Genomic DNA, 14,140 nt, shown 5'->3' with positions numbered 1-14,140 from the left:
GACAGCCAGGGCAATAGAAAAAGCAAGGAGATGGAGCTCACAGGAACATCAAGGATGAATGGGGACTGTTTCTTTCACACTCCTCAATCTTTCTCAACACTTCCTCCTTTTTCACACTCAACTGCTGACCTTTACCATCTTGAGCACACTAAGGCCATTTTGAGAGGAGCTCCTCTTCTGTTCTACTCTTCTCTTCCTCTCAAAATACTTATTTACTCTTTTCTTCTTCCCTCCCATCTCAGAGTAGACCTCCTCCTTGATAAGGATAACCTAACCCCTGGACCTTTAATTCTATTCAATTTTAACAAATGTATTTTTCAACATTAATTAATTCAATTAACAGATGTCTTAATAAACATTTATTAAGTACTTACTAAATGTTTTGGGTTTTGTCTTTTTTCTGTTTTTGTTGTTTTAGGCAATGGGGTTAAGTGACTTGCCCAGGGTCACACAGCTAGTAAGTGTTATGTGTCTGAGGCCAGATTTGAACTCAAGTCCTCCTGAATCCAGGGCTGGTGCTCTATCCCTGAGCCACCTAGCTGCCCAAGTACCTACTAAGTGTAAGATAATGGGGGAGAAGGTAACAAATGAGGGTTGCTGGCCTCAAGGAGCTTAGATTCCACTATGGGGTGGGATAACAAGATAAGATTTGAAGGGAGCAAAAGAGAAATCCCAACAAGATGGTCCAGGGAAATTTAAGGAGGCAGAGAACACTTTTCATTGTAGGAACTGGGGAAAGCTTCAATGAGAAGATGGCAATGAGTTCAGCCTTAGTTGAGGAAAGAGTATACTGCAAAGATGAAAGCCAGACTTCTCAGACACACAGTTGGAGAATAAATAACAGTTGTACTGAAACAAAGAGTACATGAAAGTCATTCTAGATTCCTCACTATCTCTCGACCCTCACATCCAATCTGTTGCCAAGGCCTTTTGATTTCACCTTTACAACATCTCTGGAATAGACACCCTTCTCTCCTCTGCCACTGCTACCACTCTAGTGCAGGCCCACAATACCGGGTCTGCCTGCCCTAAGTTTCTCCCGACTCCAATCCTTCCTCCATTCAGCCACTAAAGTGATTTTCCAGAAGCAAGAGTCTAAGTCACTCCCCCAGTCCTGCCCAACCCCCTCCCCCAATAAACAAACTTCCCATTGCCTCCAGAAGCAAATACAAAACACTCTATCTGGCATTCAAAGCCCTTCATAACCTGATGCCCTCCTTCCTTTACAGGTTTTTTTACACCTTACTTTTCAACATGTACTCTTCAATCTAGTGATACTGGCCTCTTAGCTTTTCCCATGGACAAGACACTTAATCTCTTGGGTCTCAACATTCTCTATGACTGACCCCCATGCCTGGAATGTTCTCTCTCCTCCACTTCAACTACTGATCTCCTTGGCTTCCTTTAAGTCCCAACTAAAATCCCATCTTCTACGGGAAGTCTTTCCAAACCTTTAATTTAATCTTAATTCCAATGCCTTCCTTCTGTTAATTATTTCTTATTTATCCTGTATGTAGCTTGCTTTGTATATATTTGTTTGCATGTGGTCTCCCCTATTAGATTGTAGACTCTTTGAGGGCTGGGACTATCTATTGTCTCTTTTTGTATCCCTAGCAAATAACCCAGTGCCTGGTACATAATTAATGTTTACTGATTGATGAATGACAATTATGTGAAACCATGCTACAAAGGTAGGTTAAAATCAGAACTTAAGTCTTAAGTCTTAAATTCTATTCACTAAAGAGTTTACATTCCATCCTATAGATCTTTTGTGCAATCTCTCTACTGCTTCCTAGCCCTTAACTCATATAAAAACTTTCCATTGATCATGCCACCCTTCAAATTATCATCCCCACCTTTACATCTCTACTGCCAAACTTTCTGGGTCTATGTCTCCACAATTCACTGAATCCTGAGCCTCCTTCAGTCTGATTTCTGCCCCACTTCTTTTCTGAAACACTGATTGTCAAGGTCAACTTATGAATACATGCAATGACTTCTTTTCTGTCCTCATCCTCTTTAGTCTCTGTGGCATATGACACTGTGGACCACCCCTGGCTTACTGATATTTCTCTTTCTTTGGCTTTCAAGACACACTGTTGTGATTCTTCTCCCATTGTCTACTTCCTCTCTGTCTTATAACCACCTCCTAAATATGGGTGGTTCTCTAGACTCTCATATACTATAAACAGTTTCAATTACTGCCTCTATACAGATGACGCCACCTGCAACATCTGCTCAAAACTCCAGTGTTGTACTTCCAACTGCCTGCTGAACATGTCAATATGTTCTGCCAGCATCTCAAATTCAATATGCTCCAATCCAAACTCATTTAGCCTCCAAACCTGATCCTCTCCCCAACTCCTTTATTTCTTTTAATGGTACCACTATTTGTCCAGTATTACTAAATCCCACTTTTAAAATCTGGTTTAGGCTACCTCCATACAAACACATTTTTTTTTTGCGAGGCTGTTGGGGTTAAGTCACTTGCCCAGAGGCACACAGCTAATAAGTGTTATGTGTCTGAGGCCACATTTGAACTCAGGTCCTCCTGACTCCAGGGCCAGTGCTCTATCCACTGTGCCACCTAGCTGCTCCACAACGTACTCAAATTAATCCTCTTCCCTCTACTCATAGCAACCACCCTAATTTAGGACCCCATCAATTATCATCAAATCCTATAATTTCTACCTTTGTTAACAACCCTCCAGTCTGGCCCCTTCCATATCCCCCAATCCCAACAGTTCAAGACCTTGCTTCTCACCCAGGAAGATGGCAATAGCATTTTAACTGGTGTCACTGTTTCCAAGCTCACTTCTGACACTGACCTCCACAATGAAGTCCTAGTAATCTAAGAGCAAGTCATTTCTCTACCAAAAACCCCTCAGGGGCTCTGAATAGCCTCACAAAGGATAAGCTCCAAACTCCGACATTCTAAACCCCTCACAAAGTGGCTTCAATCAACCAGTCCAATCTTATCTTCCACTAATCCCTTTCAAGTACTTTACATTCCAGATGAACTGGGCTAATCTCAGGCTGGTGTGAGCTTGCCCTCTCTTTTATCTTCTTGACTTTGCTCACACTAATATCCAACCTTGGAAAAGAAACTCCCCAACTCTCAGTTGTTGAAGTATTCTATTTCTTAAATGCCCAACTCAAAAGTCATCTACTCCATTAAGTTGTCCATGACAGTACCTCTCTCTCCCCACTGCAAGACCCACTACAGGTGAAAGTGATCTCTTTCCTTTTATTTCTCATAACACAGTTTAGTACCATGCCTTTTAATTTATCCCCCTCTTCTTTGTATCCCAGTTACTGTATATGTATGCTTGTCTATGAAGGGTCTTAGTTAATAGGGTTTGTGCCTTATCTATCCTTTTCATCCCTACTGGCCTGGCAAGGTTTGTCAAAAAAGAGGAAGATGAGCTGGGGAATGCAGATGGATGAATAGATGGGAAGGAATATAGTGTAGCCATGAGGAAGGGCCAGAATAGTTCTATTTCTCCTCGGCCTACTTATAATTTATATTACATATCTTGGCACTGCCTGTCAGATGGCACGGCATGATGGAAAGACCAATAGACCAAGAGAAAAGACTTAGTTTTGATCTCATCTTAGGTCACTTTTATGTCTCTAGGTGTTAGTTTAATTCTCTGTTAAATGGAGTTATCATTACTTGCACTATCTGTCTCACATGGTTGTGGTGAGACTCTGGCTAAGTTACGCCCATAAAAACTCTTTGGAAATGAAGAGCTTTATAAATACATGCAACATCACTGTGACATGGTATATCTAACCTCCATCAAAGTTCTACTGTCATTGTGGCATACAGGTGATTAGGTTTTCAAAGTCTCTAACAGCAGAATACCAGCAGTTTTACCAAGCTGGGAAGGCTTCATGCATGGGCCCATGATGGAATGCCTATCTTCTGTCAGAGGACTTGCACAGCCAAGTTGAGCAGCACTCATTACTGGGTAGGCTAAAAAACAATTATTCGGCTTCAGCAATTCATGGAGTATAGAGAGGCTGTGATTTGTGTTCAGTGGATGGAATGCTTGCACCAATGAAATCATAGATTTTTGAAGTCTAAGTCCCATTAATGGGAAGGAGAAAATACCTTGTTGGGGATCCTGGAGGGAGACCAAGGTTCCATGGTGAAGAGATTCAGCCTTTGTTCTTGAAGAGTCATTGATGGGAGGCAAAGCAGATGATTCTGGCACTGCTCCCAGGACTGTCATCTCTGTCACCTTCTCCTCTGACAGCACTTCTGGCTGCTGGGCAAAGCCTGGTACCTGGGGGACAATTAGGAACATGGCAGGTAAGAACAGGGCTGTGAGGAAAGGGAAGTCTACCTTTAGCATACTGACAGGAACCATACCCTGGTTTCTAGGGAACATTCCTATTTGCTGGGAATCTGCAGCCAGAGGTACACCTAGAGATCTTGTCTCCAGATCTGCTCCCTGGGGAAAGAGGCAGAAGAGTAGGCAACCAGGAAGGCCCAGTATGGCTCATGAAGATTAACAGCACTGAAGTGTGTAGGAATACAGGCAACAGAAAGGATTTGAGAGAAACGTTGGATGCTATTAACAGATAAGATACATGGGGTAGATGTAGATCATAGATTTAGAATTAGAAGGGACCCCAGATGTTGAATCTAATCCCAATTTTAGAGACGAGGAAACTAAAACACAGGTTAAGTGACCTGCCTGGAGAATTACAGCTAGTGTTTGAGGCAGGCTTTGAATTCAAATCTTCCTGACTCAAAGTTCACTCTTTTAACCCACTACCCCATGGAAATGGCACAGAATAGGTTCACTATACTCCAAAGAGACAACTAAGTAGAGTTCCAGCCACGGGAGATTTAGGTAAAGAACTCTGGCATCAACATACATGGCATTTTTTACTTTCTTACAATTTACCTTACCCACATTTTGAGAAAAACCATATTCCTATGTAATCCGCCTGGCCCTAATTGAAATCCACTCTCTGCCTTGTATCATTCCTGCTTTAAAAGAGCTGCTATTGCCAAGGACAGCTCTGAAACTTGGCTATAGTACATCTATCTTATGAGACAGGCAACTGGATCCATGAGAGTTACCCAGTAGGAATCTGTCCCAACCCTTTTATGAACATTCATGCTTTTTCTTCTCAGGGCAAGGAGTCTCTAAACTTGTGAGAAAGGACAGCTTCTGATTTGTTGGGGAAAAAAACTGAACATCAACAGTCAGTCATGGAGTCTCAGAACTGGAAGACTGGAGATAATCTTGTTTGACCTCTTCACTTTATGATGAAGTAGAATGGAAAGGAGAGGAAAAGTTGGTTTGCCCAAGGTCACAGAATAAGCAGGTGGCAGAGACAGGATTCAAACTCAGACTTATTAAAATCCAATTTTCTTTCTAAAGCAATAGGCAGAAACCATATGTTGTAGAGGCAAGAAAGAGCTTTAGGGAATCAGAAGCCAGCCATTCCAGGCTCTGTGCTGTGCTGAGGACAAATCTAGAATGGGAATATTTTGCACTGTGGGGCCCTCCCCCCCAATTTTGTGTTCTCTTGCCCCTGTGGCTTTTTCTTCCTATTCCTTATTTCTAAAATATCCTCCTTCCGAATTCCTTATCCCCTTTGCCTTCCTGAGGTATATGCCAGTAATGTGGTGGAAAGTGCTAGATCTGGAGTCCAACAATGTGGGTTCAAATCCTGGCTCAGCCCCTTCCTGAGAACTAGCTCTACAGCGTTGGGCAGTCCTCTAGGCTGATGATATAGGAGGACCAGAATCCATAAGCCTTTAAAACTTGACTCTAATACCACTGCTTCCACAGAGATTTTTTTTTAATCCATCAGTAACAACCACGCAGTGACTTCAAGCTGTGCTTTGTAATGCCAGAATTCATCACTAATTTTTGTATATTAGAGTTATCACTGTTTATAGCTTATCTCTCTACTGGACTAAGAGCCTATCTAAACTTTCTATCCCACCCCTTCCCGCTCCCAATGTCTAGAGTGGTTCTCTGTCTTTCCTGAGTGCTTCCTAAGTCTTTAACTCTGCATAAGGTGCCAGAGGACACTGAAGGCAGTCTCAGCCCTTAAGGAGCTTACAAGACCACAGAGGAAGACAAGAGGAATAAACTTCAAACAACAAATTCTGCACTGCTGTCTTTACTACCACAGAAGAGCTGTAGTCTTCTTAGTGGCTTTACTTGCCCTAATGTTACTAAACAATCAATCAATCAATCCACAAGTATTTATTGGGCTCTAATATATGCTTAGGCACTAGCCTGGCAGCAGAAACATGAAGACAAAAATGAAAAGTCTTTGTCCTAGGCAGGTACAGACAAAATAGGTGATGGGGGGCAGGGAGATTAAGAAAGACTTCTTGTAGGAGGTAGCATTTGAGCTGAGCTCTAAAAGTAGCTATTCTGAGAAGGATTTTGAGAAATAAAGGTGAGGAAGGAGTGTATTCCAGGCATGAGAGACAGCTAAAACAAGACTCCTTGGCTCCTGATCTCCAAGGAAGTGAACTATGGAGCCAGATTTAATATGCTGACATTGACCAAGGTGACCTTCCTGGGCAAAGGCTAGAAGAGATCCAACAAGAAAGCATTTATTTACTGGTCTCCAAGCATTATTGTTTACATTTCTGTAATGTATACCTGTATTATCACACATACAATCTATAAAACAATGTATTTCTTTTTAAATAAAGACATCTAAACATGTGTAGTATGTGAGAGACAGCTGATAGCTTGAAATATTTCATACAGGACTATACTCTTGAATTTTTTTTTAATTTAAAAATCAAAGTGAGTTCACGAGTCCTAACTTGAGTTCCAAAGCTAACAAAAGGCTGTCAAACTGTTGTTCAGTCATGTCTGATTCTTGTGACCCCATGTGGGTTCTCTTGGCAGAGATAATGGAGTGGTTTGCCCTTTCCTTCTCCAGTTCATTTTACAGATGAGGAAACTGAGGCAAACAGGATTAAGTGACTTGCCCAGGGTCATCCAGCTAGTAAGTATCTGGGGCCAGATTTGAGCCTAAAGGAATTTTCTGGACTCTAGGCTTGGCAATCTTTCCAATGTGCCACCAGCTGCTCCTTATCATCAATTCTACTGGCATTTGAAATTTCTTCTGTTATCAGAGCCAAGATGTCCAGGATATAATCAGGCAATTACTCCAATGTCTGTGTGTGTGTGTGTGTGTGTGTGTGTGTGTGTGTGTGTGTGTGTGTGCATACATACATATACACATACACACATACATAATATGTATGTAAATATGCCTTCAAGCCCTATCCTTGGGCCAAGGTGCTCTTGCACATGCACCCTCTATCAACACATACTCATAATAACAGGCAATTGCTACATTTACTTTGAAAAATCCAGTCCAGAAATAGTTGAATGAATTGCTTTACTATCTACTCCATACAGTTTCCATCAGCCTTTTTCTTATTTGGCAGACCTTGTGATGACATTAAAAAAATCTTGACTTGCTGGTGTGATGGACCTTGTTTGCCGTCTGTGTACTGATGACCTCCAAAGAATTTTAAAGTCTCTGAGTATCTCTAAGAGCAGAGAATTCAAAGGGAAAACTTTTTTTTGATATACCCAATTTTGATATACCCAAATACAAGAAGATTTGTGTGAATAAGTACAATAGCTACAAGGGGAGCAGCCAAACTTTAGGCTCCAATATTTTCATTTGGCCCTGAGAATCCTGGTGAAATGGACCCTTAAAATTTTTTCAAATACCTGCTTGTATATTTGTTCAGAAATATCAATTCCTACAGTAAGATACTAGAAAAGTAAGTATAAAGGACCTAACTAAACTATGTAATCATAACAATTAAAAAGAGAGGTCAAAAGCTGAATTTTCATTTCAAAAGTTCTGAAGTGCAATCTCTCAAGAATTACTGCTAACATCAGTCCAGTAGAAGGTCTGGATGGATTACTCCGGGTCCTAATATGGTGATGGTCCCTTCCAAATCCCTAGCAGTTTCTACTTTTACTTAAGCAGCAAACAGACTCAGGTCACAGAGTCTAACTTAAATACTCTGGTCCGGCCATGTTTGATGTCAGTGTCAAAAATTTCTAGTATCTTCTCTGTTGTCAAGTAACTATCTCAAAGTATGTACATGGTATTTCCAAAGGTACAGTTGTTTCAATTCTCAAGTTCCTCAAAGAGATAACTGCATACTTTTCGGATTTTTTTTTCCTTAGGAATTCAATTTTTTGTTTTAGTTTTCAGATCAAGTACTAAATAAAGTACTGGGCAAAATCCACAACAGATTTTTAAGCTGTGTACAGCTTTAAGAAGGGCATGTGCAAAATATGCAAACGTGAAAGCATCAAAGAGATCACCACTTTTAGGAAGAAAAACTTCAGGAGGAAGCATGCTCCCCTCACTCCAGGTCTTCCAGTAGGACATGATAAGTACTTGTTGGAGATGTTACAGAAGGGATTTCTGGACTGGGTGACTTCTAAGATCCTTTCCAACAACTCAGTGGAAAGCTGAGCCTGGAGAAGACTGAAGGGGAAGTTTAAGGAGGAGAGCTGTAGGAGATGTCAGGGATGATGAAGAAAGAATTCTTGAGTTAGATGAGATGGTCTTAGATTGTGTAAACATGAGTAAGGGTACTCCTAGTGCCAACAGACAACACTGGCCACTGCTGAGAAGCTAAAGTTCAGAACCTTCTCAAATCCTTGGAAATTCCATAACTGAGTCTAGAAGCTCTCGAGGGAGGCTCAGTTCTGGAAACGTCACTATTTTCAAAGGGATAATGTGAAAATCTGTGTAAAGAAAACATTCACAAGAAAGCCCTGGAAAATAGCTCACTTTTCTGAGTACTGGCTGACCAGCACACTGGAATGATACATTCAGAAACAAGTTTGCCTTGGAAAGAACCTTAGTTTCTGGAATGCATCCTTCTTCAAGGGAAGAGGACAACTGTCTTTCTGTGACAATTCCATGAAAAGCAGTTCTAACACTGAGAAACCATGGTTCTAGTTATAGCCAGAAAGCTCAGGAAGAGCTATACACAAATTGAACAGCAAACTAGAAAGCCAAATCCAAACAGGAAAATCAAAGTCTGCAGTCCAATTGCACATGGTGTGTTAGGCGTGATAAAAAGAAAATAGGAATGTGTGTTGCTGGAGAGATAGAGATCTAGTTTGCTTAGGGGGGAAAAAAGGAGAAAAAGTCAGTTCTGGGGATTGCTTCAGTTGGAGAAATACAGAAGTTAAGTGTGCATCAGCAGTGTGCCTAGAACTCAAGAGTCAATCCTGAAGGCAGTGGTTTAAAGACTACAGCTAAGGGGAAAAGGGCAGCCAGCTTACCCACCCCCACCCAGGGAAATCCAGCTCAAACTAAAGACCTGTACACCTGTCTACCACACAAAGAGATCTGTCCCAGGAAAATGGGAGTACACTTGATGAACTAAATGCAGGGCTCCAATTTCTGTGGGAATTTGTTCTGACTGAGGATTCTCCTATGAGGACAAACAAGTAGACCCACATGATGAGTACCTACTGCTGAAACAAATGCACACTCAGAGACCCACATACAGTCTTCTTCAAAACTCTTTGGCATTTAAAGACCTCTATAACATGGCCTATACCAGGGTGGGGAACTTTCAGCCTTAATTAAGGCCTTCTAGGTCCTTAAGCACAGCCTTTAGACTGAATAATAATAAATAAATAGTCCTCCCCCCCCCTTTTTTTGACAAGGCAATCAGGGTTAAGTGACTTGACCACAGTCACACAGCTAGTGAGTGTTATGTGTCAGGCTGGATTTGAACTCAGGTCCTCCAGACTCCAGGGCCAGTGCTCTATCCACTAAGACACCTAGCTGCCCCAATAGTCCTTTTAATAAAAGGATCTGTTCTGTAAAATTTGGATTCAGTCAAATGTTTAACGACCTAGAAAGGCACATGTGGCCTTAAAGCCCCAGGTTCTCCACCCCTGTCCTGTACCAACCTTTCTTGTCCTCACAGAATTAGTCACAGTTATAGATCATTAAAGCTAGAAGAGACCTAAGAGATCATCTAGTTGAAGTGACTCACTCAAAATCACACAATTAGCAACAGCCAGCCAGCATTCAAACCAGAAACCTCGACAGGCCAAAGAGACTACTCTCTAGCCTCCAAGCCATATTTGCTCTTCTCTTGTCAAGGCCAAACCCCTCTCCTTGTCTTCTTGATTCTATTCCCTTCCAACTCCTCCACAGATAACAGAAAACCATACCTCCCTTCTTCCTCCTCTAGTCTTCAATCTCCTGGCTCACTCCTGATCCACATAAACATGGTCAGGCCTCCATCAACTTTCTATCTCTTGTCCCTTTCACAGTCAACTCCTGGGCAGGGACTGCATAACTTTTGTTTGTGTATTCCCAGCACAGTTTCTGGCACATGGTAGGCCCTTAATAAATGCTTTATGATTGATTCTCCTCTCCGTACTTTTTCTCAGGCAGGCCCACCCTGCCTGGAATGCTCCCTCCCTTTCAAATCCAACCCGACCTTCAAGTTTCTTAAAGAAGCCTTCCGGGATCCTCCCTACTCAGGAATGAGCTTTCCACATAGACCTCATAAAGCACTTGGTTTATACTTATCTAAAGTACTTATAATATTGTATTGTTTGTTTTCCTAAAAGGACCAATGATTTCTTGAAAGTGGGGAGTGCCACCAGTGCAGACTGACACCTTCCCTACAATTTGCTGTTTTAGCAGGCACCAAGGTTAACTGACTTGCCCAAGGCCACGTACAGCCTGTATAGGACAGAGGCTGAATCTGTCTCAAGGCCAGTTCTTGATCCACTGACACTAAGAGTTACATAGGATGGCAGCGAGGTGGCCAGAGGGTGTGAGGAAGACACTTACTAGCAGGGTAATCCCTGACTAGCAGGGTAATAATCCCAGGCAAGTCCCTTCACCTCTGCCTGCCTCAACTTCCTCACTTGTAAAATGCACATGTACAAGGCGCTCAACATATTTTATCTCCTTTTAACCTCGCAATAACTGAGAGGTAGGCGCTATTATTATTCCCTTTTCTTTCTTTTTTTTAAAAAAGGTTTAGAAAACGAAGCTTATAGGGGTTAAGTGACTTGCCCAGGGTCACCTAGCTAGTAAATGTCTGAGGCTGGATTTGAACAGGTCCAGAGCTCTATCTACTACCCCCAAGATGCAATATATAATATGGTACGATATAATGTAAAACAAAACATGATGTACTATGAGGTATCTGACACACTATATTATATGATATATGTGACAAGATATAAGATACACTTGTTACATGTATCCTACGATATAATGTGATGATACATGAGTATAATATCATAAAACAATCTAATACAACATAAATGCTGGCCCTTGTAACTACTGTTAAGGGGCCTGCCCAGGAGGCCGCGTGCACTGGAGTGGGGGCCGCCTGCAGTGCATCCCCCCATCCCCTCGTCGCCACTCCCCCGCCCCGGGCCCGTCCCGTCCGGGCGCTGACCTGCGGCTCGGCCCCCTGCTCCTGCTGCAGCCGCAGCCGCAGCAGCAGCTCCACGCCGGCGGCCGCCTCGTCCCCGGAGCGCGGACTGCGGCCTCGCACCCAGGCCTGCACGTCGGCCGGCAGGATGGTCAGGAACTGCTCGAGCACCAGCAGCTCCAAGATCTGCTCCTTGCTGTGGCGCTCGGGCCGCAGCCACTGGCGGCACAGCTCGCGGAGCCTCCGCAGCGCCTGCCGAGGCCCGGCCGCCTCCTGGTAGCGGTACCAGCGGAAACGCGGGCCCGACGCCGCCCACGGCTGCGGCTGCGGCGGCTGCAGAGGCGGCTGCAGAGGCTGAGGCGGCGGCGGCGGCGGCGGCGGCGGCTCCACCCGGGCCCCGAAGGCCGCCATAGCCCCGCGCGCGCTCGATGCCGAAGTCGCTGCTCCGCTCGCTGGGCGCGGGACGTTCCTGACGCACGGAGCCCGAAGGTCAGGCTCGGGAACCCGACGCGCACACTGCCAGGGGCCCGCGGGGTGACGTGAGACTAGCGCCGGAGCCTCGCCCGGACTCAGTATTCCCCATGTGTAAAATGGGCGGGTCGGACTCCCGGACGTCGGGGCCACGCCCGTTCGGCCACCCTAGGACTCCGCCTTTTGGCTCCGGGGGGGCGGGGCCTCGGGCCCGCCCCCGCAGAGAGCGGAAGTTCCGTCCCCGAACACTGGGGCCGCTCTAGGCTGTAAGGAGGACTCGAGATCTCGGTAGTCCATCCAACAGCCCTGCCCCTCCCTGTGGAACGAGTCCAAGAAGACGGAGACGCCTTTGGCCTTCACGCCTACTCCCAACGTCGCCTAGGTCTGGACCGGACACTTGCAGCCCCCTCCCCTGCGCCGGATATTCTTGATTCTCCCGTCCAGGGATGTCCTTGTAAATTTAACAATTGTCCCGCCGAAATTTTCTTTTTTTTTCTTACAAATTCACAAGAAACACATTTAAATTTGGTCTGTACTATCAACATTTCCCATCTCTTTCTTGTCTAGACAATGAACAAAATGATTAGACGGGCCCTGATTTGTGATGTTTGCAGATTTCTGAGGCATAAATGCTCCCACTGAAAGTTTAACAACCAGCTCTTGTGAACCAGGATGAGCTGGCTCTAGCACACCCCTACACCCCTGCTCCTGTCCCTAAGCTTGGGTGTCCCCAAGGGCTGGGCACTGGGCCCTCTCTCTACACCTTGTCACCTGAGTGATTGAACCACTCCCTTGCTTTCAGCTAGCTGGTATACCAATGACTGAGACCTGTTAAAGACCTTAGCTTAAAAAGGCCAAGGTCTCCCACTTCCTCTGGGCCATCTCCAGTCCTCCTGACTTATATTTTGCCACTGGACCCAGATGGCTCAGTAGGAGAAAGTGAGGCTGATGACTTTGCACAGTCCTCCCTCACTTAAATCAAATTCACTTGTATGTCATGGCATCACCTTCCTAATGTCATGGTCCTCTTCCAGAAGGAAAGACATACAATACCAATGACTCTCAAATCTACTCTGCACTCCACTGAGCTCCAGTACCCCATCTCCAGACACCTAGGAAGGGTGGGTGACCTTTAGGACACTTGGATATCCCAATGAGTAATTCATGTTGGTCACTAGGTAGATGGGTAGTGCCATCAATGGAAAGAGCCTTGTACTCAGAGTCAAGAAGGCCATAAATCAAATCTAGCCTCGGGCACTTCTTCAATTTGGCTTAACCTACCTAGGTCTCAGTTTCCTCGTCTGTAAAATGGGGACAATAATAGCACCTACCTCCAAAGGTTATGGTGAGGAAAAAAATGAGGCATTTGTATAAAAGGGCTACATAAATGCTAGCTATTATTATTATTCAAACTAAGGAACAAAACATAGATTTAGAACAGGACTGAAGCATAGAGATCATCTAATACAACCTCTTCATATTATTTTTAATTTTGCTTTGAAATATTTTAATATTGACATTTTAAAGCCTCTATGTCTTTTTTCACAAAAACCCCAAGTTTCCTACTCTATGTCTAACAAAGTCTTTAGGTTGCTTCTAAATCGAAGGCTTTATAATGAAACTGTTTCATTGTTAAAGTTCCACATTATTTGGAAATATATGAGGCAGCAGCTTATTAAAATAAATTCTTTTGATCTCTGAAATACTGTTTCATTATGAATTGTTGGCTTCCCCTTTGGGGTGCAGTTATTATTTTTCCCACAAATGTGGAAGTTGAGGGAGATCATTTGAGGCACTTAAAGTCACTGGCAGAAATAGCATTAGAAAACTAGAAGTTGGGCTGCCAGTGTTCTGTCCAACCCCCTTGTTTACAGATGAGGAAACTGAGGCCCCCAGAAGTGACATGTGTAGTAAGTGGCAGAGCTAGAGTTTGAACAGTGGTCCTAATTGGGTCCACTTTCCATTGTACCATGTTGTCTCACTCAGTAGGTTTAAAATCAAACATCTTTTCCTTTTAAAGCTACCTATTTCCCCCCAAATTCCTTATCTGTATTGAGGAAATCACCATCTTTCAAGCCACCCATCTTCAGGATCTCAGCATCATCTCTGACTTTTCCCTATTCTTCACCAAACTACCCCCCTCACACACATCAATATCCAATCAGTTGCTACATGCTATTTTATTGATTCCATCTCCACAATATCTCTTGT

General features: G+C 43.7%; 1 protein-coding gene across 1 annotated transcript in view; it reads right to left on the bottom strand.

The window, feature by feature from the left end:
* Window positions 1-12,092, bottom strand: part of LOC110214303 (uncharacterized) — a 49,769-nt gene extending 37,677 nt beyond the window's left edge. The window contains 2 exon segments of the mRNA XM_020995136.2: window positions 4,118-4,292; window positions 11,483-12,092. Of these exon segments, the coding sequence (XP_020850795.2) occupies window positions 4,118-4,292; window positions 11,483-11,869 (562 nt within the window). The 5' untranslated portion in view covers window positions 11,870-12,092.
* Window positions 12,093-14,140: the final 2,048 nt, after the last annotated feature.

This window comes from Phascolarctos cinereus, unplaced genomic scaffold, assembly GCF_003287225.1.
Source record: "Phascolarctos cinereus isolate Bilbo 61053 unplaced genomic scaffold, phaCin_HiC Scaffold_4;HRSCAF=312, whole genome shotgun sequence".
Taxonomy (NCBI): domain Eukaryota; kingdom Metazoa; phylum Chordata; class Mammalia; order Diprotodontia; family Phascolarctidae; genus Phascolarctos; species Phascolarctos cinereus.
The sequence above is the reverse complement of the archived record's forward strand: the minus strand, read 5'-3'. Positions and strand labels throughout refer to the sequence as shown.